This window comes from Megalopta genalis, chromosome 7, assembly GCF_051020955.1.
Source record: "Megalopta genalis isolate 19385.01 chromosome 7, iyMegGena1_principal, whole genome shotgun sequence".
Taxonomy (NCBI): domain Eukaryota; kingdom Metazoa; phylum Arthropoda; class Insecta; order Hymenoptera; family Halictidae; genus Megalopta; species Megalopta genalis.
Window position 1 is genome coordinate 10,058,978 of NC_135019.1, and position 24,457 is coordinate 10,083,434.

General features: G+C 40.6%; 4 protein-coding genes across 9 annotated transcripts in view; 2 read left to right on the forward strand and 2 right to left on the reverse strand.

Annotated features, from left to right (window-relative positions):
- Positions 1-647: 647 nt before the first annotated feature.
- On the forward strand, positions 648-10,265 carry LOC117229093 (uncharacterized). Of its 4 annotated transcripts, none has more exons than XM_033485248.2 (10): positions 648-2,585; positions 2,691-2,794; positions 4,131-4,579; positions 4,645-4,928; positions 4,995-6,176; positions 6,515-6,804; positions 7,097-7,186; positions 7,301-7,505; positions 7,568-7,669; positions 7,740-10,265. In XM_033485248.2, exons 2-10 carry the CDS (start codon positions 2,698-2,700, stop codon positions 8,077-8,079), a joined length of 3,039 nt encoding a protein of 1,012 aa, XP_033341139.2. In that variant the 5' UTR covers positions 648-2,585; positions 2,691-2,697; the 3' UTR covers positions 8,080-10,265. The 4 variants fall into 4 exon arrangements, with proteins under 4 accessions (XP_033341139.2, XP_033341140.2, XP_033341137.2 ...); XM_033485249.2 differs by having other exon boundaries at positions 7,109-7,186; XM_033485246.2 differs by having other exon boundaries at positions 7,097-7,505.
- A 146-nt stretch (positions 10,266-10,411) lies between these two features.
- Positions 10,412-13,289, forward strand: LOC117229094 (uncharacterized). 3 transcript variants are annotated; one of them, XM_076523866.1, is made up of 3 exons: positions 10,412-10,774; positions 11,368-11,688; positions 11,783-13,289. In XM_076523866.1, the coding sequence occupies exons 2-3, from the start codon at positions 11,401-11,403 to the stop codon at positions 12,356-12,358; spliced, it is 864 nt and encodes a 287-aa protein (XP_076379981.1). In that variant the 5' UTR covers positions 10,412-10,774; positions 11,368-11,400; the 3' UTR covers positions 12,359-13,289. The 3 variants fall into 3 exon arrangements, with proteins under 3 accessions (XP_076379981.1, XP_076379982.1, XP_033341141.1); XM_076523867.1 differs by lacking the exon at positions 10,412-10,774 and adding an exon at positions 10,812-11,094; XM_033485250.2 differs by lacking the exon at positions 10,412-10,774 and adding an exon at positions 11,101-11,305.
- Positions 13,290-14,779: 1,490 nt separating this feature from the next.
- On the reverse strand, positions 14,780-18,646 carry LOC143259830 (uncharacterized). Its single transcript, XM_076523528.1, has 6 exons — positions 18,506-18,646; positions 17,906-18,174; positions 17,450-17,601; positions 16,344-16,969; positions 15,331-16,067; positions 14,780-15,130 (listed from the first exon to the last, which is right to left on the reverse strand). Exons 1-6 carry the CDS (start codon positions 18,644-18,646, stop codon positions 15,034-15,036), a joined length of 2,022 nt encoding a protein of 673 aa, XP_076379643.1. The 3' UTR covers positions 14,780-15,033.
- Positions 18,647-19,218: 572 nt separating this feature from the next.
- Positions 19,219-24,457, reverse strand: part of ft (cadherin-related tumor suppressor fat) — a 216,622-nt gene continuing 211,383 nt past the window's right edge. Inside the window, exon 22 of the mRNA XM_033485393.2 lies at positions 19,219-23,836. Within this exon, the coding sequence (XP_033341284.2) occupies positions 21,806-23,836 (2,031 nt within the window). The 3' untranslated portion in view covers positions 19,219-21,805. The remainder of the gene's footprint in view (positions 23,837-24,457) is intronic.

Below are 24,457 nucleotides of genomic sequence, written 5' to 3' on the forward strand. Positions count from 1 at the left end.
CCGGAAAGGACGCGGTAGAAATAGTCAGAGGCGAATCCCCATTACGGTGTAATGTTTTCTTTCTTTCTATTTTCTTATAATGATATTCGATCTCGACGTTGTGACCAAAAAGGATGCTGGCCTCTGTGACTATAAATATGAATTTTTATATGCAAAATTTTTCACGGATTCGATGTCATGTTATCGAATAAATATAAAAATTCGTTGCAAATTATACATAAGCCAGCCAGTTGTGGCTATGAAATTGTAAATTCAGGAAATATGGCTTGGGTGGGGTGATATTCGATGATTTTATTGTAATACGAGTCGGTTGCGGTATTCTGTTTGATCTAAATATAGAATTTCAAGCAAAGGTTGTTTGAGTATTTCCACAGAATATAGCACAGGGAACCTGTTACGATCAATAGATGCCAGATTCGGCCGTTTTCGACATGTTCCGTTAAGTTCCCCTACTATATTTGTTCCCGTCGACCTCCAACCATTCCAGCCACACCTTGTTCCATGTATGTTTTTCCAATCAAACCGGTTATTTCAGGTACGTAGGGTTTGGTGAATGCTTTACCAATAAAAAGCTGTGCTACAGAAAGCCCTGGTACAGTTACTTCGACGTTGAATACCGATCGTTTTCTCTTTTTTTATTGACTTGCCATACGTAATTCGCAGATAACCGATGCTTATGCAGAAATCGAACATGAAAATTACAATATCTGTTCAGCCCAAAATGGCGAATAAATATATTTTGGAGTACGTGATTAAAATCTCTTGACTGTAATTCGGACAAATATTTGCATTTAATCTCAACATAAAGCAGGGAGGATTGCTAGTTGTCACGCTAGCTCGTGAAACCGGAAACGCGCGCTTGCACGAATTATGGATATAAATCGTCGCGACGCGACTGCATCAGCATTTAGGTACAATGGATGACAGGTGGCAATTGGATAGTTAACGTTGACGATTTTGTTGGAGAATTGTATGGACTGAGCTATACCTTGGAACATTGGAGGGATAGCTGAAAGAAAAAGGTGGAAGCAGAAGTTAGAGGAGGAGAGTGGCATCGGAAAACAAAATAAGAGAATAGCTTAGCTAGAGAGAGAGAGAGTGAGAGAGAAGGAGATGTTCTCGGTAGATGGAATGGAATGAAAAATCGACGATAGTGGGGTAAGGGGAAAGAGGGAGAGAGAAAGACGACAGAGCTTTACAGTGATGTTCGAAATGCGCCTGCGTCAGTAGTACTTGCTATGAGCGGATTGGCTCCCTACTCATACTTGAGTGCACGTTAGGTTCACTTAATTTCAATTCGAGCTCCTTCTCTACTTCCCCCCTCTCCTGCGGCTGCAACATACATCTCTGTCGATCCCTTTTGTATTTGTTGGGATTTTGCTCGAAGGGCATACGCAACGGCGTGCACGTTTCGCCTGTATATCCTGCTTAACTGAGAGCATGCAGAGGGAGTGAACCCCCTGATCTCTGATAAAGGAAATGCGGTAGTGGTCGTAAAAAAGATCGACAAGAGACAATAAAAGAAAAGGAGGAGGGAAGGAGCGGAAGTGGATAAAGGTGGTGATGGTAGTGCAGCGGAGAAGTTAGACACGAAGAAACGAGAGACGACACGAAACGAAACGACGAGAAGTGTGGAGAGGAGAGAAGAGCAGAAGAGGGGGAAGGCCGGCATTTGCAGCGGTCGGCGCACGCTACCCCGTTCGCGCGCGCGCGTCCTTACAAAACAACGCATCTGAACACTGAACCCGTCTCTGAACGCGCCTCAACAGTTCGGCACGAATTCACACTGAGTTGATTATCCTGTCCGACGCGCGGGTTTCATCGCGACGCCGCCATATTGGCGGCTCGATATAACACGTACTAATAATAAGTTCAAATTGGGTACGGTTGGCATCGCAGTTGACGCGCCGATCTCATCTTCGTTGAATGTTGCTACAACAAAATGTGCCATAAACAGCGCAGTGACCATGTCATAACAATTGGCAGCCATAGTTGACTAAACAATGCAAGACACCCGGGGGAAACTTCATCGGCTGAACAACGACTGAAACTATAACACACATATACACCGTTTTTCCTCTCTTTCTAATTTCCATATGAGTCGAATGAGAACGTGACGATTCGATTTTAGTGTTCAAATCGGAACAACAAATATAATATACCAATACCTATTCACGATAGTCACCGACAATTGGAAGTAAACGTATATGTTTTGTTTTTTCACTTGAACACAGTTAATGCAATGAAGTTCGACGCATGTTCACAAATTTGCGCCGTTATTGTTTAATTGGTTCTGTTTACATTCGTCGCGTGGTCACCGATTATAAACACTAATGATCGTTTTTCCGTGAGTTCGTATCACCTTGGCGGGACTTCGGTTCACTCTTTTTGTTTTCATAGTGACTAAAAACGGTTGATGTTAGGTGGAACTAAGTGAACTGTTAATTATTAAAATGGATTACGTATATGTACGTACGATCGTCGATAAATAATTTCACCACGTTCTTCAATGAAGTTTATTGTTTACATCAAGAAAAATTCTTGTCAGTGACTTCATACAATTTGCATTGTTGATAACAATGCCTGTAAGTATGACATAAGAGATAATACTATTATTGTTGATAAACAAATTGTACATAATATTTCTGTTATGTCTTAATAAAAGAGACAATTAATAATTTTGCACACAGATTGGAAATGAACAGTTCATTGGATCAAGACTTTGAGGAATTTAGATTTACTGACAAAAGCAGCATTTGTAAGGACGATACAGAGGACGATGTACAAAAATTTGGTATGTCCTTTTCCAAAATACTGAAAGAAATAGATCACAAGACAAAGTGTGGATATAATAATTGGACAATGTAACATATATTTGATGAAATAATATTAAAACTCAATGAAACTCCTTTTTTTTTTACTTATGTTAGACTCGATGCAACAGTATCAATATTTAATTTTTCTTCATGTATATGAATTCGCTCTATTTGTTTCATCTACATATTGTTAGAAGGAAAATATGCCAGTATAATGCTTATTTATTTTCTTGAGTAAGAAAGTTTGGACACCTTTATCTTGTGCCTACGTAAGAAATGTTTAACAATGAAAATTAAAAATCATTGCGAATATAAATTTAATCAAATTCACTTATACATTAATAATAAGAGCATCTCAATGTGTACCCAATATCGTTTACCATAAATAGAAATTCAATGTTGAGTGGGATCCATGAATATATAGCATCTTCGAATAAAGGTTAGGACACTAGTAACAACTAACAACTCGAAAAACGCCAAAATTTACATTACCGATAGATATAACACTATATACATGCATATTCATTTAGTTTTGATGAAATATATATGGTTCAAAGTTTATCTTTTTGCGATATTCGAACTTCGAAACCGCAGAGTTGAAGCTGTTCAATCTTTTTCGGTGGGTTTATTTCATCGATCTACCGGCACTTAACTGGGCGTTTCTTTGAAATGGAACGCAACGTATTAAGTTTATCGTTATATCGCGACCTGTAGGAGGCAGCTAGCGAATATTCGTAATGTTATTCTATTGAAAAATCGTATTTTGGTACGAACGACTGTACGGTGGAAATTTCGCGGTACAATACGAAACGAACCAATGATATTCGTTCTTTAGGTGATATCGATTTGGTGAGTCCTGTTTTCAATTCTCGGCAAAAGCTGGGGCAATTATCCCGCCTGCGCTAGGTTGTCTGCTACTACAATCATTTTGCATGATCACTTGCTGTTGCTACATATACATATCGGCATCGATTGTTTACATCAGTTGTAACACGGGGAACGCGCGTTGATACTTCGAGCAAACGTTCGAAATAAAAATTGTGTATGAATATTATTGACGTTAAGATTCTCGCGTACTGCAGATAAACGACGATATTGGTTAAATCGATTTGACAGGAGATACGAAAGCGCGGCAAACTATTAAGACATCTTTCTTTTGACATTTCTTTCAAAGAGGTGGTTAGATATTCTATCTCCACATTTTTGTTTTTTAAAATAAAAACGAAGATATTTATAGTAGCATTGTAAAATCAAGTGAATAAAATTAAAATGTGCAGTGTTTGCAAATATTTTTTATATAAATTTTTATTTCAGGTGAAAACATAGAAGATCAACATTCGTTATTTACCTTAAAATCTTCATTGTTGAATTGTGAAATTTGTGGACAGCAGTTTGTATCAAAGAAACAACTACGTTCTCACATATATACTCACTTGGGATCACCTCGAGTAGTTCTAAGAAGGCTTACAAATTTGAAAGCGGTGAAAAAAAAACGTAATAGTACCTACTGGTTGGATCCAGAGAAGAAGGGCTGCTTGAAATTTACGCTAAAAAAACAGAACTACTCAGATTCTCTGAAACTTACGTTGAAGAAATCCTCAAAGTCGAAGGACTTTACAGTTGTAAATAGCAATATTAATCTGAGTACAGAAATTCATCGTCAAGGAGACGTGGCTGGGACAAAGGAGAATGATCGAAGACATGACAAAGATACAGAAAGTTCAATTGATCAACCATACGAAAACGTGATGGTAGAGCAACAGGTACGTTAAAGCAGTAAACTAAGAAAAATCTATTAATCCTGTTAATAAAATAATATTATTCACAGGATGAATATGGAAATATCAAATTCAATACTGACAATCATAATCCTTTGGAAGAGAATGATAGACCATCCATAGATGTAAATGAAGGTGATTCAGGTGTAGGGAGTGATATGGCCAACCCATCTGAAAAAGAAGATCAAAATGTTGATGACCTGCAGAGCACAGATCAGTATGAAAGTTCAGATAAGAGGCTTTCTGAAACAGAAGATCACGAAGAATCAGATGCGTTGGAGGCAACGTGTAGAGAAACGATTGAAAACTTAAAGAAGCTTGGTGAACAGTCTGGGTAAATGTCGTGTAATGAATAATCAAAAGTATTCCTATTCTTATTATAATTTGTATTATTTTTCAGTTCCAGATCCGGGAATCAGTTAACGGACAATTCAGGTATTGAAGAAGATGACGAAGAACAGAAATCCAACATGATACATAATTTGGAGGAAAACCCAGCTATCAGTATTATTTCAAAGTCTTCGACATACCCAAATCATTCAACAGATTGTGGGGCAGTGTGCGACGATGAAGACAAGCCTGAAGAAACAACAGAAGGGACAACAGGTTTCAATTGGAATCAGTTGTCCACTAATCTGTCTAATAAAAATAGTGAGACTTCTAAAGACAATGATGAACAATCCGAGCACGGGAGTGATAATAATATTGAAAGTGCTGGATCTCTCCTGCAGAATTTGATTGAGCATCAACGACATAATCAAAATGACACATTATCAAATAACTTACCATCAGAAACAGAGTATGTTTCGTTGGAAAAGTTGGCTGAAACTGTCAGTACCTGTCGCGTTTGTAACGAAAAGTTTAAAGATATTGCTCACTTGGATGAGCATAAAAGCAAAGCTGGCCACTATCAGTGCAATATTTCAGAGTGTATTAATCTTATTTTTAATTCACCAATGGAAGTTGCTATGCATAAAGTTCAAATGCATGGGACACCGTTGTCTCCAAGTGTGAGCCAGCTGTCCCCCCATTTAAATACAAATTCGCCACATTTAAATCAGAATTCACCCCACTTGAGTCAAGCCTCTCCGCAATTGAGTACGCATTCACCTCATGCAGTGCCAATGGAAGCTTCAAATTCATCGAATTCTCAGCAAATAAGCAGGAATTCGCCTTTGACTTCTCCTCATCAAACGAATTCTCCTACATATAATCCAGTATCTAGCACTGGACAGCCATTAATACCACCAGTTAATTTTGAGCAATTGCCTGCACCTGTTCAACAGTTAGCTCAACAAGTACAACGTATGCCACTTCCGCAAACGCAAATGCCTCCGAGTCTTCCACCAGGTGCTAATACAATGATCCCTGGTCCAAATTACTTCGTACAACCGCCAGGAAGGCCACCACTGTATAGAGTTCCTGCTCCACAGGGCATGCATTATCCTCCTCATATAGCACACCTATATCCGCAGTATGGACCTGGTCCATATCCACAAATGACTGCACCACCACAAATGCATCCCCAATTGTCTCAACAAATTTCACGTGGAAGGTATCCTACTGTTGCACAAAGTAGTCGGCAAGTATTATCAATCACAAAAACATTTTCAGTGTTCTGTAAAATAGAGTTGGGTATTAATCGATTCAAATTTATAATTTCTATATTTATTCATTATTGTCTCAATGATTAATTGCACTAAACATTTCCCAACTCTGCTGTAGAAATGTATCTAACTAGAGTTTAGCATAGTATTATATACGACTTTACAAGTTTCAACTGATCAAGCTCATTATATAGAAAAAAGCTACTGTTCCGATAAGTAAATTTTTTGGTTGAAACTCGTAAGTTAATGTAAAGTTAAATTGATAAAATATATAAACTATTATCGAGCTTAATTTTTCCATACATATTTACAGGGCACCGCGGGCTCCACAAACCGGACCATCTCCGCGGCAACGAATGAAACGTCCCATACAGCAATCGATGCAAGTACAACAGCAGAATAATTCTGCTATGAAACAACGACGTATGGACGTTTTGTTACCAGACAGGAACGAAGATGCAGACTGTCACGTTATCGCTCAACAAAAACGAAACGACGGCCTGCCCGTCATACAGAACGTTCAAGGTGCTACCACGCAACAAAATAGAAATGATTCTACTATACATCTTACAGATTCTATAACGCTTAGTGTACGACAACCAGGTAAGATTAATGTGTCTACATAAAAATCTGTATATATTATTTAATTTACATTACGAATACTGTATCTGTTAGTTCTTTTCTGTTGAAACCTCTTCTAAGAATTAGTTTCTTTATTTTTATTATATGTATATATTAAGTTGTTTGTTATTTTCCACTGGATTTTTGTTGTCAAGTTCGTCGGTGTATTTATGCGAATTTATTTTGAGATAAACCATAACAAAACAACTGTAATAACTAATCGTGGAAGAGGTAGACTACGGAAATAAAAAAGACATATTTTACTAATCTAAAGGTTCCGCTCCAGCTCAAGTGCAGAACACGGCAGTTACTGGGGGCAAGAAGTCTGATGCAAAGGCTGTGGCTAATGTCCTGGCAGCCAGAGGTATTACTGTTACTCCAGCTGCAAATAAAAATAAAACAAGCGAACAAAACAAACAGCAGATACCTTCCCAGCAACAGAGGACTATGCCTTCACAGCAGCCTTTAAATGTTACAGCGCTCACTCTGAATTCTGCTATTTCTATCATACCAGCTAGTTCGCAAAAAAAGCAACAGGAGCAAGGTCAGTTTGCTGTTCCTCAGAATAAACAGAACAAAACGGCAGTGAACGAAGTGGAGCGACCACCGAGGCCACCTACCGTCGACTTAACACAGGATGGTCCACCGCAATTACCAGTGGTCAGACGTGGAAGACCTCCACGGTAAGGATCAATGGAAGAAAAATGATGTTATCGACAATTAAGACTATTATGCGCTATTTCAGGTCCATGCTCACTTGTCAAGTGTGCGATAAAAATTTCCAGAATCAAGAGATGTTGACACAACATATGGCTACACATCGTGCGCCAAGTAAATTGCTTCACAAGTAAGTTCACCGAGCAAGCTCCATCTTATGATACTCGGAGCACTAATAAATGATAACGTTTGTTCGGCAGGTGCAATCTTTGTCCTGCTCAGTACCCAACAGCTCAGGCACTGATAACGCATAAGCAAGCGTATCACAAGGAGGTAGATACTGTAGCACAAAATGGTGGTGCAGAGTTGGCACTGCCAGTTGTAGATTTGAAATCTCCTCATGTATTAAATCGTTTATCAAATCTCGGTATACAGAGTTATATACCGCTCTCGCAGCTTAGCGCTCAAACTGGGGGTTATTTCGGGTTGCCCATAATTACGATAGACAGTGCAAGAAATCCTAATACTTGTAATTTAGGAGCACTCGGTGCTACATCTATTTTAAGTTTGGGCCCTCTTAAACATTTGTCAAACAGGTAACTGTGGACAATTCTGCGTTTGGCCTACGTTTCGTGTAATTCTATTTATATCTTGATACTTTTCGTTGCTACGAAATGTCTTTATATCAGTACCGCCGCATCGTTTCGGTCTTACGACAGGTTCTTCCTTAAACTGTACACTATGAATGACACGAGATTCCGGGATAAACGAAATCGTTTCCCTCTTTTCTTTTTCACGTTCGGTCCATTTTCTTTTTTTCTTTTAAATTTACCTAACTATCATTAGTTTATAATAGTCTTAAAGCAATACAGTATTTGTAACGGGGATTGAAGGGGTGTTTGCGGTAATTTAGAGTAATACAACACAAGATTTGAGATATACAATCATTGACAAAATAGTATATGTACATATATATGTATATATACAAAATAGCATGTATATATATATATTTATATATGTATGCATACTATATATATGTGTATGTCATATATCATTATAAAAAAAAAAGTTTTAATGCGAGTTTCGATTCGTGCGTGAATCATCATCACTGCTAGTATATTTTTTTTAAATAAAAATCTTGAATAAAAAGATCTTATCGAACCGCATTCTTCGGGAGTAACTCTTTGAAAATATACCGCACAGGTAAACTATCGTTCCATGAAGCATAGTGCCACCTTCTTACTAACATAACAAATTATGTGTTTATTGTTCAATTACACAATATACGAAACTGTTAATATTTTGTCCTGCACGATATTAAAAAAAGAGGCGAAGATTTTATTGACTTTTACACGCAGAACCATGATACTTTTGAATAAACGTACTGTGGAGTACAAGAATTCTCGAATCCGTTATTGGGAACACTAAATGTGCACGTGTGACTGCATGTGCCGCGGTGAGAGTTACTAAAGTACCTAATAGTTAGATTCATTCAGCTAAGGAAAAACAGAAAAAGAGATATGTACCATGGATACTTTAAAAGATTCTCCGCGCAGTAAATAATCGTGTTATGCAGTGTTACAAAATCAAAGTCTGTTTCTTGAATGAAAGATATACAGGTTTTATTCTCTAAGATCAATCACTATTTTCAGACATTCTCAATAATCTTTTAAAGAAATTTTAAACAAAAGTTTTTTGATCGATTTAGTACACTTTCTGTTGACCTACTGAAGTCATGTCAAGGTCAACACAACTTTATAATCATGACTAGTTTGTGTTCAATACATTTCTTTACTAGATTGTTGGAACTACCTTCAGAATGGTAATTATTCTTGGGAGATTCAGCTCGTATATGATGAAACACGCAGTGCAAGTAAAAATAAAGAATTAAATATTTTGTCAAATAGTTTCAGTTCATGGTTCAACAATCAATTATCGAGATGCACTACCGGTTGTATATATATTTTATAAAAAGGAGAAAGAATAGATTACAATTGAAGCATATGCTTGTTTATACTTGAAATGTCTTTATAAAGAATACTAATAATTGTGTAAGTAATACTTAAAGCAGTTAATGTTAAAGTATGTTATCGTCCACTTATCAATACAACATTGGACTAGAAACATAGAGTTATTAACATCGATGCTGTTTGCCAGATACCTACAAGATTATTATTACTAGATGAGGAATATTGGCTAATCGACTCTATTAATTCTTTATCAGTAATCGCATGACAAAGAATACAATACGTTATCAGTAAGTAATATTCTTCCTCCCAGAATTGGCCAATTGGATTAGTGCAAAATATACTTTCTGTTTTATTAATAAAAATTATTAATTGAAATATTAAGTTTGCTTTAACCAGAATTTCAATATTTTGGTAAATATTTTGAAAAATATTTTGAATTAGTCATTAATGATTAATGACCAATATTTACAGTTAGAAAGTTATAAATAAATTAACATATTCATATTTGTACTACACATAATAATGTGAACACGTTGATGTTAATCTGATGTGTTTTAATATTATGTATTGTTACGTGGGCGACGACCTTAATTCTCATGGATATCATACGCGATTTATTTATTACCATTCCTGTTGAAATATTGCTGTCTGTAAATAATTGTCATTCTTTGTGTACTGTGTACATTTTAAAATAAGCAATCCGTTCCGTTTAAATTATAAAGTATAAAAGAAACGGTTACTAAACGCGCAAGAACTGATTTAAAATAACGATATTGTATATATTTGTATGATAATAAAAGAGAACAATGAAGTATATGATAATTTCAGTGAAATCCAGTTAGTTATGCAGCTTCTAATACTAGGGCATTAGATTGTTCTTCGGTTATCATCACTTTTGTAAGTTTAAACAGCTTTATTATTGAACACTTAAGTATAGTATAGTATATCTCTCCAGCTGATTTGTTTGTTAATTTCTTCAAAAAGATTCGTTTTAAATGTCTAATCACAAAAATCATAGAAATATATTATAGTAAATCTTTAAATGATGAGAATGGAAATAAATCATTGAAATGTTTAATATTAATGATTTAATATATTTCCTTTCCAATTTAATATTAACATATGAAGTATGAAATTTCAAATTTCGCATATCTGTTTCGCACTAATATATACACGTTTTCTACTTTCTTAAGATATTACCAGATACATATGTATTAATTCAACGCGGGATTTCGTAAAGAGAACACCGTTTCGAAAGTCAACATTTCCATATAAATTGTGATTAACAAGTCAGTTTATCTGATGTACAACTGCAATTAACCGAAGTAAGTACTTAAACATTGATTAAATTGACAATTCAATTAGTTATTAGCTAGGCAGACAATCAAATTAAAATTTGTAATTAATCAACGTCCACTTCAGATGTAAGATGTAGCTATAATACAGTTTTAGTACTGTAGTTATCTGTCAGTTCGTGGACATGATATTATTTATACACGCAAAATTGTAAATTTTTAAAAATGAACGTATCATTCTAAGCACTTCGGCGACTTTTTGTAACCCTAAGAATCAAGAAAGTTTCGCGCTAAAAGTGTGTTACCGCAAATGTACGCACGCGCAAGTGTTACTGCATTATTGTATAGAGGTGTTATAATAAACATACTTATAGATATCACCTCAGACATTCATTTAGTATTGTCTTATTTTATACATTTCATATTTATTATAATTAACTCTTCTTTTGTCAAATGTCTCGACGGATTGCATATTTGTTAAGAATCAAATGATTTTGCGTGGTGTTGTAACCTTTAACTGGGTCTATTCATTATTAATTTTATGGTTGATCATCTCTCATTGTATGTACAGATTAGCGTCTTTTATTAATTATTTTATAAACTATCATGTCCCATTGTTGCAGATAACTCGTTTATATTAGTTTGAAGATTTCGTTATGAGTGCTACATTGGGCTCAAGAGCTGAACAATATTTCTACAGTATAAATCCTTTGGCTCAAAGAATAGGAGAAGAGATTACAGCAACAAAGGAAGCTTACGAAGGACTATGGAACACCTTAAGTACAGCAGAACGTAATCAGGCAATAAATGAAACTATTATCCCGCCAGAAGTGGCATTGAAATATACATTGAAGAAAGTTGAACTCACTAAAGAATTACCAGAATGGTATCCAAAATTACGTATTCAGACTGGTATGAAGTATGTCATTGACGAGACTGGTTCTGTAAGTATATTGTGACATGCAGTATTACTACATGCGGTAGTACGATATTGTACATGCAGTATTACATTGAACTTATATTACTGTAATATTGTAGACACTACGATGGAGAGATGAGCACTCAGCTCCATTTTCATTCATGACTCAATCTCAGATAAATTTGAGTATAATAGATTCAACAGAGGACACCAAGTCCAAGTTGATAAGAGCTCAATTTGGAGAGTCACCACATTTCTCTAGTCCCACCAAATCGCAGAGAAATAATTCAAATTCTCTGAATGATACTTATGCTTCCCATCAAGTTAGTCGCTTTCAGACCGATTGTTTTATAAGCAGTATTTATGATGATAAACAGTTATTAAAAAACAATGGAGACGATCATTCTGAAAGTATATTCACTAAGTTAATGAACAAGACTTCTCTATTGAAGTTACAAAATAATTCAGACGATGATATGGAGAGTTTAGTCAGGGAGAGGGACTCTGACACCGATAAGAGTCAGTCGAATACATTAGTTGTAATGTCACGCACAAAATCCAGCGATATTAACGAGTCGACCGCGCTATTAGAGACACCTAGTTCTTACAGTAGCTTTCAATCTTCTCAACTCAATCCGGAGGATGAGGAGAGGCCTATACCAAAGACTGGTTTTGAATTTCTTGATAACTGGTAAACGACTGAATGTTAATATTTTATTTAGTAATTATTACAGTGATTTTTTTATTTAACATTAGTATTCTTATTAATATAAGATTACGTTAATTAAAGTTTCCATAACTTTAGTTCCTGAAGTAATAATGCCATGGCAGTACAGGTGGAAATTTCTAGAATTATCATGTTCTTCTGTCAAGATACGCTCTCAGTATCTATATAAGAATCAGTAATGATCTCAAATTATAAGTGTATACAATTGTGTATACTTTATGTGCTATGAAAAACGTGCTAGTTATGGAATAAGTATAGTATTAGGAGTAATTAGTTTACCAGAGTTAAACAATGTGCATATCGAAACTAATTTAATATTTACGCAAATTCTTTCTCGTTATAATACCAGGAAGTTTATATACAAATATTATACATAAGTTTTTGACAATTAATGCTTTTACAATCGTTTTATAAATGCTATGTTTTTGAACAGCGTTTCTCAAAGTTTCTTCCTTTGTCGAAGGACAGGTCGTAATTATCAGTATTTAGGTCATAGAAATTTCTCAGATGCGACGAAAAGTATTCAACAAAGACTGAAGAAGCTGTTTTATTTGATTTTGTACAATTCATTATCGACGTGTTCCTCGAAAAAACTATAGTGGAAAATTTTGATAAAGAATAATTATGAAAACTATAAAGCCGCATAGAATAACAGTGCTAATTTCTTGGTGCATGATCATAATTCGTAGAATAACATACTCTTGCCGTTCGTTGAACGATTAATGAACAAACTGATGTAATATCGTAGAATGAAAATGTGTATGTTGCTCGTGTCTGCGTATTCAGTAACAAAATCTGTCGAGACATTTATATTAGAAAGAAAGTATATATATATATACATATATATATATACACGATACAGTATTGAATCATTTATTATATTTGTATACATGAACTAATTCGTTGTTGCGTTTTTTGATGAATACATATCCATCCTTCGTACCGATTCCAATAATCCTTCAAAAGTTCTGTTTTCAAGTGGTCCAGAACCCGGAAAGCCACACTGATTGAAGAAAAATAAAAACTATTGTGTTGTTCATAAAGTGTCACAGCACTGGAAGATTGTCGAAGGTACCTTCTGTTCTAGGCGATTGAATGATAGTTATATTCTCATCCCCGCCGCCGAGTTTCGCAATCTTTGAGTTGTTGTAGTAACCAAAGATGTTTCTGTTTGCTTGGGCAATGCAGTAGAATTCTTCCAGGTCAGTCGTTCTCGTCAACTTGGCTTCTGATTCTTTTTCGTAGGGTGACACCAGTATCAGACGCCTTTTTGACGAGGCTCGCACTGAAACTAGAACGATTCTTTCACGGTACTTATTAGCAAATAGCCAGTGTAACGCCACTTCCAACGATCGTTCTTTTATTTCAATAATTATCCTTTGTTTCAGTTATTCAGGCTGGCGCATGCAGATACTTCAGTTTTTTTTATTATCCAGGGATGTTAGCCTCTGCGTTACTCATGAGAGATGTGAGGAATTTATATAAGTTTCATTTAAATTTATGTAATTTATATTAATTAAATTTTATTTAATTTTCTGTAAAAAATAATTAGGGCGCTAATTTCTAAATGGAGTGTAGGGTATTTCACTGGAGTAATACAAGATTAGGGCTCAAAGAACACATTCGGAGTTTGTTAAAAAAGATAGGGAAAGAGAAGCAACGTATTATTAAAGACATTTAAGGGGGATGCAATATTTACCGCTTTTGTTGATCTTGTCACCTGATGCACCCTTACATGTGTTTTTCGATCCGTAAGAGATTTTTTGGGACAGTGTAGTCAGACTGTTCGATAGAACGGTCGCTCGTGGATGTTTATCCGTTGACGTACGAGTCTGGAACCCAGTCTCGTTTTTATTTTCAGCTTGCGTGAGATTAACTTGTCCATGCAGGAAAGAAACTAGGGACGCGTATATAATAATTAATGGACTGCGAGTTGATTTCACTAGCGAGTACGTAATTAGAAGCTTGTAATGTTCGTCAAGCTAAAGAAAGCAATGCACCTTCTATCGCTTGAAATTGAGTCAATTAAATTGTCAGACGAGTCACCGAAACCGCCTTGCACGATCGCTATGCTAAAAACTAGGATAAAGCTCGACTCGAAGAAGATTGCAAGCTTGCAAAACGTCGGGTTGCAAAAGGAAAACATACCTAAGCCACATGGTTTCACTTTTGATACACTAAGCTTTTAAAGTATCAAGAATCGCATTCTTCACCGTCGACTTCGGTATTATTATCTTTAAAGAAGAAATAGTTTGCTTAAAACGTTTTCTCTTTCTAGTTTAACAGATTTAATCTCATCTTTTATTTTAGTTTTGGGAAACGCGTGACTTATGACGGTTTTCTTTGCAGCCACAGAATTCACGATAAAAGTGGTAACCTTTCTCCCCATTCTCGTCCACGCTCACTGGGCTGCACCAGCCGAAGCCAGAACACTGTTTTCCGTCCAAGCAGCTTGTTTTATCTTTGAAGCACCTTGATGTACCTGCTACGACCGGCTTATCCTCCTGCGGAACCGAACAATCCTCTGGTACGTTTCCGCATCCCTTGTATTGTTCCATGGCCTGACGCTCCAGCTCCTGCGTTCAAATTGCCCCCTTCTTTATTAAGAGATATCCCGTGATGTTTCCATCCGAAGTAGGATCCTCAAGGCGAGTGAAAATTAATTACTTGATACTTGAGCGCCAGCGACTCCTCCGAAGTCCTGTACTGCTCCATTGCTTGTTGCTCCAGTTCGTCGTATCTGGAATATTTATATATTATACCTATAATTTAATACCTATATTTTATATATACAGGGTTGTGAAGATGACTAGGTTTTATCATTGTTAAAATTGCATACTGTAAATTAAGACTAATATGCTAACGTTCTATCAGTTCAGTTTTTGTACCATTTTAAAGTGAATTCCAACGATGCGAGGACTTGAATCTGATCGCGCTTACCTTTTCTCAAATACGTTCTCGAACATAGCCTGGTTCACCGCAGTGTTCGCCAAAACGTCCCTGTAAAGTCTTCTTCTGCTCCTCGTGTCACCCTTCTCTCTCTCTCCACTAGATTTCGCAGCTACCCTGTGTACGCCAATTCCCGTTTCCGGTCTCGCACGGTCCACATTCTTCGAACTCTCCTTCTCCCTTTTCGAACTCGCCGCCTTCCTTTCTGATTTGTTTTCAAAACGCCTCAGTTCGGGCGCCAAGGTGTTCGCAGTGGTAAACTCTTTGGTTCTCGAAGGGCAGCTCTTGTCCAGCCATCGGAGCACCTTCGAGTCCGATTTCGTGGTCCGACTCCTCGTTTCTAGAACGTAGGAAGTCTGCGGTTTCAGTTGGCTCGGCTTCGAAAGACTTCGTTGCGCCTTCATAGCGTTCCTCGTCAGCAGAATCAGGTTCTTGAAGTCGACCCCTTGCGTCTTCCGTTTCTGACCGGTTTCGTGGTACAGTTCGATCGGGTGCTGGTAGACAGGTATCGGTATGGGGTTCGACTGCAGCAATTTCTCCTGCACTTGCAGAGGATGGTGGGTGATGGTTGTTCGCAGGGGTTGCACCGTGGTGCAGGTGGGCGATGCACCGGAAGACGTTATTTGAATCTGCGCAGTCGCTGGTATCCTTTGGTACCATTGCTGAGGAGGACGGACGAAGGTCGTGGTCTCTGTTGCTGGCAGCAGGGGTATTGTTGTGCTCTGAAATAATTAGAGCTACTAAATACAGCTTTTTTAAAGTCTTTGCTTAAATGTCAGTAAAAATATAAAAGTTACTTTTATAATAGTTTAGAATGATGTACACCGTTGTGTGTTTCTATTGAATCAGAAATCATAAAGATCGAATGTAAAACATCTTTATAAATAATGAATTGTATTATATTAATTGTAATTATAAATAATGAAATAATAAATAAGTAGCGAGATCTCTCGCGATCTCTCCCTTGTAAATATGAAATAAGATAATTTGTTAATTATCGAAACCTGGTACAACGATCCAGCATTCTCATGAACCCTGTTGTAAGGAAACAGCTCGTTCTGGTAGCTCCTCTCGTTCAGCGAAGGAAAGTACTGCATCCTGCTGTTGTTATGCTCCTTGTTGAATCTCGTCACTGAAATCTTCGGAAAGAACTCTGGTACTTCGGGACTGAGAACCGGTGGAAAATGTTTCCTCGGGATCGCGTGGGTTTCCGTCCTCGCGGTTTGATACTCTGCTCTGAGTATCAGTGGCCGATACTGGAAAGCATAGTAGAATTGCTGTTGTCGATCTTTCCTCTGGCAGTTTTGTTCCCGAGGGTTGACAGCGGCTGTCGCTGCGACCGGTTGAGGACGATGGCACGGCAGGCGCGTCCTTTGCTGACCGAACTGTTCCCGGCTGTTGCCTAATTTCCATAAACTTCGGACGGCTTCGCTGTTCACTCGAATGTGCAGTTGCATCTCCATCGAGTTCTCGATGGTGTATCGTTGGTGACCGTAATAATGATCGTCCGGTCTCTTCCTGGTGTTTGATTCTTCGAGGACGCGAAGTTGAGAAGAAGTTGCGAATTGTGAGTACAGAAACCAGTATTTCGATGATTTTAGTAATCGCGAGAAGAGGATTCCGATGCCGACTATTTATACAAATTTTTATGCCCGTGGAATTAGGTTCTTTTGGACTTTCGTCTGGCAATTGATGTTCCGTTTGCATAATCAAAGGTTCAATGTACCAGGAATAATTGTACGAAGTATCATTGGAATATGCAAAGCACGAGATATCTAATACGAAATAAGCAATCTTTTGTGTAAATTTGTCAAAACTGATCGATCCAGAACGATGTTCGAAGGATCTGTGAAAGCAACTGCGCGAAGCATCCATGTCCTCAGTTTCCAATATGGCCGCCATTTTCTCTTACGTTCCGTTCAATTCGCTGGAGCGGCGATTGAACGTGCATCGTATATATTATTATGCTAGAATTTATCGATACTAATTTTGTCTCCGAACGAAAAAGATAAGAAAACAGCGTAATTTGTTACGATGTAGATGATAATTTTATATCGGATTCAGAGACGAACTTTGAATATATTCTCTTGATTAATCAATGGAATATTACCGATTAAATTGATCTCTTTAGCCAATTGCGGCTCGTTTCTAGCCTCATGGCTCGTCCCGATCTTCTTTTCCAATGGACTTGGATTTAGCGATATAAAGCCGCATCCAATTCTTGATAAATCGTCAGATTCCGTCGCCCTGATTGTTGAGCTCCTAAAAGATCCGGGTTTAAAAATAATCTCCATTTATATCTTTTTCGTGCGTATTAAGTAATAAGAGCTGCGTATGCTATAAAAACGAGAAGCATTTTTCTTTCGACGCTTTCTAGTCAGCAAAAGAATTTTCTAGCAAGAAAATTTTGTGCTCCGCAGAATTTTTACAAAATGGCCTAAATAGTGAAATGTAACGATCGATTACAAATTAATCCCTGTAAACGTAAATTGTTATCGAGCTGCGGTCGTGGCAATTACAGAGACTTGTAATAACAATTACGGATCGTAATTAAGTTCTAACTAACAGTTCACTATTCGTTTCCGGACTGTTCGAAGTTAACCAGGCGAAGAGTTTTTCCACATCCGATAGCATCCAGGGTTCGGTGACATCCGTCCAACAATAATTCGCGCTTGGGATGCTCGTGGTATTCCCATGGGGTTTATAAAAGCTCTCACGTTCCTCGTTGTACTCGTAATTGCCATAAATTGACAACCGGGACACGGGAATGACATCGCGAACGCGTCTTCGACAATGATGGCCGTTCTCTTTGTACCGTTCAGACACCTTACAATACTGCAAGAAACCCGAATGGCTGTTCGTATTTTGATTAAGATTTAAGCCTGACGCATGTGTTTGAAGAACAAGTATTACCGAACAATTGCAAATTAATATATCGCAGTGTTTTTATTTGGCTTTCGGTAATCCATCGATAAGTAAATATTTTTTAGCAGTTCCCTACGAATCATAAAGTATCCTAGCATGCGAACAACGATTACATCGATTAAAGTTCTCGTTTTACCTCGGTCTGGTAACAGCAAGAAACGAACGTTTATCAGAGAATATTAATGAAAAAAACCCGGATTCTTTTATCTAGCGATAAGTAATAAATCGGAGATCGTATCACCTGATGCCACAGAGATTGATTCAATTTTTGAAATGGGTCCTCTTTGTCGAAAGTCCAAACTTTGTCGGCGATTAGGCTAATGTTCGCATACGCGCTGTTCAAAGGCTGCTCTTCGTCGTACGACGGGAATGAAGATATCATTATCTGAACATGCTAACCGATCAAAGCGCGTTTTAGTAATTAATTGAAAGTAAGTCCGAGTTGCCTCTCGCAAGGGAACAAGAATGATTCTCGTGTTAATTCGAAATTAAATAGTTTCGCATCGAGCGGTCATTTAATCGACGGCTCGTCGTTCTCTTCTTACAAAATATTAAATCGATAGGAAGAATCGAAGCGTGTTCAGGGCGGAGTTCATCGTCTTTGCGAAATAATTTTCATTCGGATTATTTGCCCGATGGAAGTTAAACCGTTCACTCGACCATAATTCGTGCGAGCAGACTTAATCGCGGCTTATACGACAATTGTACAATTATTCCCTGTACGCTGGTCCAATCAATCTTACGACGAGCTTGTTTCTTGCGCGAAGGCAGCCAACGATCGAATAAAAAGATTCGTAAAAATGTCAACGTCTATTTATCGTAACGGCGATGAATTCTCCGACCAATCGAATTAAAAAGGATTCCAAGCCTTAAACAATTCTTCGAAATATCTTGCGAACAGACTCGGGGGATACGCGTTTGGGAGAGGTCAGCAATAAAAAGATCGATCGGCAGTTTTATTTTAAAAATGTTTCGTTCATTACAAATACGTTGATAAGATAATACATACATACACGCGGTGGCATTCGCACATTTTGTACAGCTCAGTCGCACGACTATTTACAAAGTGAAAAATCGGTTTCGCGGTAGTTTACAGTATCTCGACGATCCACGGTGAGAAAGATGAGGGGGGGAGGGTCTACGATTAGGCGCCATCGATAGCGCGAATGAAATCAGTCTGGTAGTTACGTCTCGTTCAACGTTTCCGACCTATTGTTCTCGCCTCCTCTTTAAAAATGCTACGACAATCATCCCGGTGACTACGCGAAAACGTTGACTCGAGGTGCACAAAGGTCGTCGCGCAGCTACGATTTGCCCGCCTTCGACGAGTTCCGTCACGCGATCGCTAATTATCGCGCGACAGTATCGAGATTATCTGGCACGAGCGCGTCGAAATCATTTATATACACGAGTTGTCAAGTTCTAAAACCTATGTTTGGGCTAAACCCATGGACGGCGGTGTCCGGGTCCATTTCGTCCTAAGTTTCTCGCGGAAACTTTGTCCGAGTCGTCGGGAGCTAGCTGCCATTTTGACTTAGCCGTTGCTAGCTACAGATTTCAGCGCAAGTACTATCGAACTTGTGGCAATATTAACCCTTTGCGCTCGAGCGGTGACTCTGAGACATCGCTAAAATTGTTACATCACGTTCCAAGATAATATTTATATTATCGAAGCTTTGATATAAAAAGATTGTTAAAAGTCTAACTGTCGTACGAGTCGCAAGACTCAATTTCATATGCATGAAACGCACTTTGTCGTATAAAATGGAAATACTGTAAGTCAGAAAAGTTAATTTAGATTTACAGTTGAAATTGCTTCGAGTGCAAAGGGTTAACCGTTTGAGTCCCAAGCAGCGCGATCGCGCTGTTCAGATCTTGCGTCGCGATCAAACTTTAGCGACGCGCGTACATCGCATAGCTGCTTTGTTTCATTTTTTCTCTTTTTGTCCTGTTTGTCGATCTTGACGAGCGCCATCGCGCCGCTTGGTTCTCTTCGCAATCAATTAAGACAAGCGCTATCACGCTGTTCGGCATTTTTCGACCGTGTTTTCTGAATAACCCCTGGGACTCAAACGGTTAAGAAGACAATACGAGATTCGTGCAAAGCGAACCGTATGATTTTTAATATGCAACAGCGGACACGGAAGCTGCTTTGTTTTAGGAATATTAACCCTTAACGGACCAATGCCGCCGTACGAGCGGCATTGTACTTTACTTGCTGGGTCCGATGCCGCGCATATGGCGGCAAGAACCGATTTATTATTTTTATTGCTGTGATCGTTGTTATGTGTACCAGTAATGCGTTAAATATTGTGCCATGTCATTTTTGTGAATTAGGTCTCTGCTTCTTATCTATGTTTCGTTATCTTTTACCATTTTTATGTAAGTGTACTTTTGTGTTATTCGCATGCAAATTCAGTCTTGTTTTGATTTGAAAAACAGCCTGGACCTGGTGGGAAGTAAACTTGATATACTTCCGGACCGTTAAGGGTTAATGTTTTGTACGTCGACGTTAATGAGCCAACGAGCATTCTCGTTGTCACGTGTAAAATACCTAACTCGAGGTAACTTCTAGGTTCACGAATGAAATTGCTATCGGTATCGAAAAGCTTGTCAAGTAGCTCTCGATAGTCGTTCCACGATTTCTGAAAGATCGCTTTCGCGACGTAATCGAACATCGCGAAGATCGCATTCTTGAGAAACGGTGCAGCTTCATTGTCCGCTGCTTCGTCTCTCCGCAAAATCACGACACAATCACAGTAACTACGACACGCTAAATACAACTATTTGTTTCCCTAAATTGCCTCAAGATCTTGGAAATACTCTCGGAACGTTCAAGCACCGGACGAAATGTACCTCGCCGCGGGAATGTCCGCCATCCAAGGGTTCACAAAAGTGGTTCGAGTTTCGCTCGATACAGTCGCGCAATGTTACCGCCGACCATAAACTCGCGGAGGAACTCGCAGCCGACAGGAAGTTTGCCGCGACGAATCCGCGCGAATCCGACCGGAAGTCCGTCCGTTGGGAACCTCGTTTTTAATTAAAAAAAAAACAAAAAAAAAAAGACAGAAAAAAGCCGCGGGCGTATTTACAAGTTCGCAGGTCGATGAGAGGGTGGAAGGGTCGATCGAGGATCCTATTGGTTATGGCAAGACACGGGTTGCATCCCCGGTTCTCCGAGTCGATCTCGTCGATCGACGAACCGGAGGCACGCGCCGATTCGCTTACAGATCTAGAAGAACGTTCGTCGCGTTCCGCAATCGCTCGGTTCAGCGATTAAAGCGTATTAACACTGATCGGTCGATCGTTACCGTTGCGTCGTCGTCGCCGCCTTTTTTTGGTGGTTGCACGTTCCCGTTGAGCACTTTACCGATTCTTTCAGTTCGGAGCGCACTGCCAGGCGCCATTCGAGAGCCTCTGCTCGTTCTAACCGTTACACTGAAGAGTCATCCGCGCGAGGATGATGCGAGAAGCGTTTAAAGGAGAACTATGACTTAGGGCGTTCTGCTTTTTCAAGCAGATGGTCGATCGCACCGGACTATTAAACGTATTCCTCCGACGGCTTCGGGATGTTAGCCGGTAATCGAAGGGTGCTGGGCACCCTGTTGGCACTGTCGGGCAGCTCGGCGATGTCGATGAACACGCCGACGAGGCTGTCGAAGTTCAGGCCCCAGTTGAGGAGATAGTCCCAGCTGAGGGCCGTGGTGGTGGTCGATGGGGATCCGTTGCTGGCGGGTCTGTAAAGACCGCCCATGTGCGTCGAAAGATCATCGTCGGAGGCAACTAGCGTGCTCAATGATCCTCGAAAAGAGCTGTCGAATCCGTCGTAGTTCACGTTCGGCGGCAACGGCGGTTTGCTGGTCTGCGAGGACTCGTTGCTGCGCTGGTTGACCTCCTCGTCGTCGGGTTTAGCAAAAGGGTTGTCGGACCTCTTGTCACCCACCAGTGAGGTATTATCGTACTCGGAACAAGTAAAACTATCGTTCCCGCTCTCGTCCGTCGTCGACGAGTTTCTGCGCTCGAGTCTCTCGACAGGAGGCGTGTGCCGCCTGTGAAGATGAAGAGGGCCGTGAGTAGGTGGTCCTCTCGCCTCGCTGGACGAGCTGACAGCGTCCAGGGTCGACACGAGACTGGACGTCCTGGGTCTGGAGTTGAGTCTCTCGATCTCTTCGGCGGTTAGACCCATGGGCCCCGAAGACACGTTGTTCACGGAGTTCTCGTTGTTCGATTGGGGAGCCTTGCGGCTGGCAGTCGAGCCGGACAACTGGCTCATGATGGGCGAGTTTAAGCTCCTCTCGCTGTTGGAGTTCAGCGCGTCCTTGCCGACACCTCCCGAAGAGGACGTGGTAGCTAGCAAGGCGCTTTGCAACGGCTTCCCGCTGATGTCGTGCAGAGTCAGTATCCTCGGCTGTTGAGCGGAGAGCTCGCTGCTAGGCGACAGTCTCGCTAGAGGCGTACTTTGCAGCAGCTTCTGCGTGGGTCCGGTCGGTTGACTGACGTTGGGTGGTGGCAGAGCCCTTGGAGGAAAAGGACCGGCGTGTCTGTGCTGTTGGCCGGTGTGTTTGTGGTGGTTCGTGTAATTGCTGATGGGCGGAGGGGTGGCTTTGTACTTCCGCATCCCGTCCCGGTAGCCCTTGTAATGGTAGACGATGTCGATGTCGCTGGGCGCGATCGAACTAGCGTTCTCCAGATCGTAGTGCTCCGGCATGTCAGGTTCCGGATTGTGTTCGTGAGAGTGCAAAGAGGTCTGAGCGGGCGGAGGCAGCGGCGGGTGCTCGTCCCGGATAGGGGGTGACTTGGTCACCTCCCTCTCTATGATGTCCGGCCGCTGCGGTCGGTGCTCCGTGGCTGCGTTCATCTCCCTCTCCTTGTACTTCTTCGAGATCAGCTCGGGTCCCATGTGGCCCACTCCACGAAGGTCCGAGGTGTCCGAAATGTACGTGTTCTCGTGCCGCGACATCATGTTGTCGTTCCCAGCGCCGACCAAAGGGTTCCCGGTCATGATAGCGTTCGTGTTCTTGTTCACCACCGAGGGCGCGCTCTTCTCCTTGTTCTGCCGTCTCAGACGGAACACGATGAAGCTGACCAAGATCGCGATCAGCAGGATCACGAAGAACACTATCACCAGGGTGATACCGATGCTCAGAGGATCGGCGGTGGCCACGGCGCTGATGCCGATCGGACCTCGGCACCCTGTGCTCACCTTGCCGTGGTACAGCGCTTCCTTGAAGATCGATCCGCTGCCGTTGAACGGCTGTATCTCGTTGTTCACGGTGAAGTTGGCCAAGCAACCCTCGAAGCTCCTAGCGCCAGCGCTCTGAGCGTGATACAGGTCCTGGCTGACTCCGCCGATCGAGAGCACGGAGAGATACGGGTCGAGGAAATCGTGTACACCGGCCGAGTCCAGCTCTTCGCCCGTCTGCACCCCGTCGACGAACAGCCTCAGCCCCCGGAAGTACGAGTGCAAGGTCAGATTGTGCCAGCGGCCGTCCGCGAGACCGCCTTCGATGTTCGCCGACATGTTCACCGGGGAACCCAATAGGGACGCGTAGAACAGTTGGCCGTTTCGAAGCTGGAACAACGAAGATCATTTTAGGTATCGCGAAGTTTAGAGGGTTTAGGCTTATGGTATTAATTTCTCCCTCGATCGTCCAGCATATCTGGAAGATCCTCGTTTAATCTACATTTAACCCTTTCACGCCGAGCGCCGCATATATGCAGCATCGACTCGACGACTTGTGGGTACGGGCGCCAGGGTGTCCCAAAAATGTCTCGCAATCCGGAAATGGGAGGTTCCTCGGGTCATTTGAAGCAACTTTTTCCTTAGCGAAAATGCAATCCGCGGCGTAGTTTACGAGCTATTAACGAAAAACAGTGACCAATGAGCGACGAGATCAGCTGGCGCGAGGCGGCCGAGCCAATCAGCGGAACTGGGATTCGACCGCTCGATCGCTGGCGCCGTTGACTCGGCCGCCTCGCGCCAGTGGAACTGGAATTCGACTGCTCGACCGCTGGCGCCGCCGGCTCGGTCGCCTCGTGCCAGCTAAGCTGGAATTTGACCGCTCGACCGCTGGCGCCGTTGGCTCGGCCGCCTCGCGCCAGCTGAGCTGGAATTCGACTGCTCGACCACTGGCGCCGTCGGCTCGGCCGCTTCGCGCCAGCTGAGCTAGGATTCGACCGCTTGACGGCGGGG